The 5,586-nt window shown below is 34.6% G+C and overlaps 1 protein-coding gene across 4 annotated transcripts; it reads right to left on the bottom strand.

Annotated features, from left to right (window-relative positions):
• Window positions 1-641: 641 nt before the first annotated feature.
• LOC110790163 (phosphatidylinositol N-acetylglucosaminyltransferase subunit C) lies at window positions 642-5,127 on the bottom strand. 4 transcript variants are annotated; one of them, XM_021994937.2, is made up of 3 exons: window positions 4,822-5,069; window positions 3,138-4,205; window positions 642-1,030 (listed from the first exon to the last, which is right to left on the bottom strand). In XM_021994937.2, the coding sequence occupies exon 2, from the start codon at window positions 4,183-4,185 to the stop codon at window positions 3,289-3,291; it is 897 nt and encodes a 298-aa protein (XP_021850629.1). In that variant the 5' UTR covers window positions 4,186-4,205; window positions 4,822-5,069; the 3' UTR covers window positions 642-1,030; window positions 3,138-3,288. The 4 variants fall into 4 exon arrangements, 3 of the variants coding, with proteins under 3 accessions (XP_021850629.1, XP_021850628.1, XP_021850630.1); XM_021994936.2 differs by having other exon boundaries at window positions 3,138-4,702; window positions 4,822-5,068; XM_021994938.2 differs by having other exon boundaries at window positions 3,138-4,193; window positions 4,822-5,068.
• Window positions 5,128-5,586: the final 459 nt, after the last annotated feature.

Genomic DNA, 5,586 nt, shown 5'->3' with positions numbered 1-5,586 from the left:
TCTCTACTCTCTACCATATTAATCCAGTTTTGTCAATCATTATATATATATATATATATGTACTTCCTCCGTTTTGAAAATATCGCAACATTTTATTTTTGTCATTTGAGGTAATGTTAGATTCGTATCAATATATATTTTCTAAATATTTTTATTTTTTTATTTTTTCTTACAAATATGTTAATTTCTACACTATTAATTAATTTGAAGCTCGTTTATTTTATTAAAGAAATGGATGCCTCTATCGATCAATATGGGATTTGTACGACATGTACGTAAAGAGTGAATTCGATTGTGGAGTCCATTGTTTACAACTCTAATCTAATTACACGTTTTGCTTGTATAAGCTGAATAAATCTGTCTATCGAGGTAGGTTCTGACACTTGGATCTCTAATTCTAAATATTTCATAGGTAAATAATATTGATTCAACTTATAATACTAATTCTTCGAATTAAATAGGATTAGACGTTGATGTTTAGATATGCTTATTAGGAATCATAATTTGCAAGTTAACAATTAATTATTAATCAGGTTATGATTAGATATAATCGTCCTCCTAAGGAGATTTGAGAAGAGGCCGAAATGGTAGCTCCTCTCGTTTGAAAGATTGACAGTCATATTCAATATCAACACTGCAACTGATTCTGTAAAGTTTAAGTTAAAATTCAGAAGAATCAAATATACAAAACAATTTCAGACACTACATTTACACTTATACGAACTGTAATTTATATATAGATGTATTAAGATATAAAATAATCCCCTCAAAAAAATAAGATAGATAATAATATTATACAACCACAATGATCACTCTATACCAGTGACAAATGAAGTCTTGGACTAGTGGTTAAGACTGATGGTCTGTGTACAATAGGTTTCAGGATCGAATCTCCCTCCCCATTTTTGTAGCCTCTAGGCAGCTGAAAGTGACCAAGTGCTCAAGTCTCAAGTGGAGCAATTCTCATCAATGATGCAGATAATCTTTCATCAACACGAGCTAATGAACCCATGGTTTTTGCGTCAGTTTCCTGCAAACAAAAGAAGGGGGCAGAAACCAAGAAATATGTATGAGAAATCAAAAGTTTTAACCGAAAACTTTCATAGTTATGTATGTTCACATGCATTAAAGGAATGTGGAAACAGATATCAAACATCCACGGGAACAAACTTCATATGGCCATCAGAGGACAGCAGCAACTAGAAACACTAGCTAGTACCGTTTCTCAGGTAACTACAGCAAAAACATAGTCGGTTCTCTGACAATTTTCCATAAAAGAAAAGGATGGATTTTAAGGTCTAAGTAAGATCGATCTACTCAAAGCTGGAGTTACAGGAAAAGATTGCTAGTAAGCCTGTGTCCACATTCGATCCACAACAGCATGATGCTGCAAGTTGGCCCTTTAACACGAATAAGTTCCATTACAGGTTGACTGCACACATTACACATACAATGGGACAGAACAGCCAAGCTTTACACCTTATTATAAGATGAAAACATAAGACTTGAGCACAAAAGCAGTAATCCGGATTAGCATAAATTGTACTTGGTCAACCCTTATTTTTCCTCAATTTATTTTATCTGAACTTATTTCTCCTTAAATAAGTGGAAAAAAGGTGAACAGAACAGAGCCTAAGATATGGCTACAAAAGCCTGCTCAATGCGAGGGTCTAGCTGCCTAAATGAAGGCCATTCTGTCAGCATCCATCAGTAAACAAAACAAGAACAAAAGCATGGAAAAGATCAATAAAAGACTAGAGTGTACTACAAGAACTTATTTATCTAGAACATAAATCCAAAATTAACAAGGTCGTGTTTAGAAACCTTTATTTCGTGTTTTAAAATTATGAATCTGCACCATAATTCATTAGTTTTACAGTGAATGCCTTCTATATTTCTGCCGTTTTCTCTTAAAGATTTAGGGGTTCAAATCTGACCTAATACACTATCTTCTATGAACAAAACCACCACCAATCAAGTGAGAGCTTCCGTGGCAACCCATCAGGAAGCATACAAGCCATTTTTAAAATAATGGACAAATGTGGATACAACGTGAAAGGGAAGCAATGATAAATGTAGACAAAAGAGGGTAACTTTTGCATTGGATTGATTGTGTTTGATTTTAGTTTGTAAATTGGGTTCACCTGATACCCAGGAATCCAGAATTGTCAAATTACAAAGCTGGATAGCCATGTTAGAAGTAAAATCAGAGGCATCACCCAAACAATTTCCAAGATTGTTTTTAATGTGTCACGTAGGGGTATCAATGAACTAGAGTATGGCATTTTTGTATGTGAGTGTAGCTACAGAGGTTTTTGAAAGTGTTGTATTGAAATAATACAAACGAACACTTCCCCTTTTCATTGAAATACCAGGATTCAGGAGGCTCCACCATAAAAGCACCTCCCTTAGGGATTATGCTATATAGTCACATGCACTTCCATGGCCATATTTACGTAACTTCAGATTCAGGATCATATCAGCACTGTCCACATACAATGGAAACAAAACCCTGCAATTGTTTTAGGACTGAAGGAAACCAAAGAGCTTGACAAGGGATATCTATATACCTTTGCTATCTGATAAAAAGGCCAGCTAATAATATCATATCCAACCAAATGGTAACACAGATAAAAATTTCTTCCATCTTACTTAGATTAAAGGGGGTCAAAGAGAGTAAAGTCTGAACTGAAGAAAATTAAAACTAAAAAGATGCAAAGTATAACCAGAAACACATTTAGCTTCTCCCCCTCCCCCTCCCCCAATTACCTCCTAGAGAAAGTATGGACATAACAGAATTATTGTTACAGATTTACCAAAGCTCTAAAACTATAAATAGAATCCTGCTCAAAAACCCACAATTATAACAATTTGAACGGTGATTGTCAGAAAAATCGAATCATATCAAAAATGATTATACAAATATCAAGTAGAATTTACTATGAAACAACACCAAAACTAATCGAACAGAATACATTTAACAGTTTGAAACCCGTCATATCAGAAAAATCGATTCATATCAAAACAAAAAACCCAACAGGATATATTTAACAATTTAGAAAATTACATTGCTGAATCAATGAAAATACAAATAAAATCAACAGAAGAATGGATACAAAATAGTTGAAGATAATTACCGAGAATAGCAACAGCACAGAAGGAGAGGTGGTTGGCACAGGCGCCTCTGACTAGAGATACAACTACAACTTCACAGTTGACGCAGAACAAGTTCAAAGAGATTTCATAATCATTGTCCAAATTATACACTATGGAAGACTGCTCCAAATCTCATTCAGTTATATCAAAACAGAGCTTGGCCTCATCCCAGGGACCATTAATTTCAAACTTGTATTTTTGAATTCTGGTAAGCCAATAAGGACAGATGAAAGTGATAAAAACCAGCAAACCCAAAAGTATGACGAAGAGAAACCCTTGCAGTCTATAAACTAGTGCCAAAGTGAGTCCCACCACTCCCAGTGAAAGCCAGAGATACAACCAGAATGAGTATTTCTTGATACAAAACGCAACAAAAGGAGCGAAGAGGAAAACTTGCAAGGAAAATAACACAATAGCAAAAACAAGTTGCCTCGATTGGAGTTGGGAAGCAATCAAAACCGAAGCAATGATAGAAGTGTTCAAAGAGATATTGCTACTTATAGTAGGATTTGTCAGAGAACCAGGAGCCTTAACAGTGCACCCAGTGTAGTCATGCAAAAAGAGATGGAGGACAATAAGCATAGTCGTTAGAGCCCAAATGGAGTCTGAGCTAATGGACCTTGTCAAAGTGTGGTAAATTGGAGACAAGGCATACAACCCAATTATGAAATACAAAATGTTAAGAATATATTGGGCAAAGAGTTTGAGGGAAATCATCCTCGCAGTTAAAAAAAGGACTATAAAGCCTGAAATTAGCAGAGTTATATCAAGAAGCAAGAGGGATTTAAAACTAATAGTTGAGGCAAGAGTGTAGGTCCAGACCAACACCACAAGGATGACAGTGCAAAGATACTGAGAGATGGACACTGAATCTAGGATCACCTTACATAAGTCCCTCTTGACAACATTAGCATTTGTAACCATGTCCTCAAGAAAGGAGTCACCGGTATAGTTGTCATCAAATCCTGGTTGCATACCTCCATAAGCTAACTTTCTCCATTTCCAAGCAGGGGACGAATCTTTGTCCATTCTTGTACCTAAAATCACTCCTATTTCAGGAATATAAATCTAAAGCCTCAAATTTCAAATTATGTAAAAGACTACAACTCTGCCAGGCAGCAATTTTTAGAGCACATCTACCTAGAGCGCATCATAGCCCACAATTTACAGGTGATCCATCATAGTAACTAGTGAGAAACTCTGCAAATCAGAAGCTTTTTGTAAAAACATGTATACCACATCCATCAGCATGCCCGTCCCTGAGGCAGGGCAGGAGGGGCACCTGCCCTGGTCCCAAGGAGATGAACGGTGATTGTCAAAAAAATCGAATCACGTCAAAAAAGATAATACCAATTTAAAGCAGAACTATGAAGTGCGTATAGGCTAATTAGACATAAAACAACACCAAAACAAAACCAGCGGCATATATTTAACAATTTGAAACTCCAAATCGAATCAGTAATCCTAATTACCTAGAATAGCAGCAGAATATATTTAGCAATCGAATCATACCCAAAAGAATGCGAATTTCACAACAAAAATAAACCTACCAAACAATCCAACAGAATATAATTAACAATTTAGATAATTAAAATGTTGAATCAATAAAAAAAATACAAATAAAATCAACAGAAAAATCGATACACAATAGTTGTAGATAATTACCGAGAATAGCAGCAGCAGCAGAGGAGAAGTGGTCGGCTGCGGCGCCACCGACTAGAGATTCAACTACAACAACAAGATGTGAGGAGGAAGAAGGAGATGCAGAGGAGATGCGCTTTGCCAGAAATGGAGTGTGAGGAGAGAAAGAAATTATAAAATTAGTACTCCGTATTGAGTTTTAATTTTGGGGAGGGAGATACAGGTACAGACATACAGTAAATGATTTCTAACCCAGAGCCAAAATTAAAATTATTAAAGAAACCTCAAGTTGGAAATAGAAACCCCCTAACATAGCTCAAGTGAGATTTCATCGGCAATAGGAGGAGTATTCCACTAAGGTTATAATCTAAAAGCTATTTACTTATTTTAGAGATCATGATTGAAAATATTTACACAAATTCTTATTTACAAGGGTATACAATAAATGTTTGAAAGTTCATTTAATATATAAAAGTTATCTATTTTTTAATGATAATTTTTTCATTTGAATAAATTATTTTTTCAAAATCACTATGTATCAATTAATCATTTAACCTTTAAAATAATTATCTATCAACTTTTTATTTTAATAATATAAAAGTTACAAAAAACTGCATAAAAGTTATCTTGGTGTACAATAAATTTATTGTACACCTTGTGCGTGCAAGACCTTTTGAAATATTTATCCAAATTTTATCTAAATCTTAAAAGTGTGCACCACAAATGGGTGGAGCTGTAAAAAAAAGTCATAAGTTAAGTAAAAAAAATACGATCAAAGGCTTTTCAAAG

The sequence above is a fragment of the Spinacia oleracea genome, chromosome 4 (assembly GCF_020520425.1).
Source record: "Spinacia oleracea cultivar Varoflay chromosome 4, BTI_SOV_V1, whole genome shotgun sequence".
NCBI lineage: Eukaryota > Viridiplantae > Streptophyta > Magnoliopsida > Caryophyllales > Amaranthaceae > Spinacia > Spinacia oleracea.
This window is presented reverse-complemented; position numbering and strand designations above follow the sequence as displayed.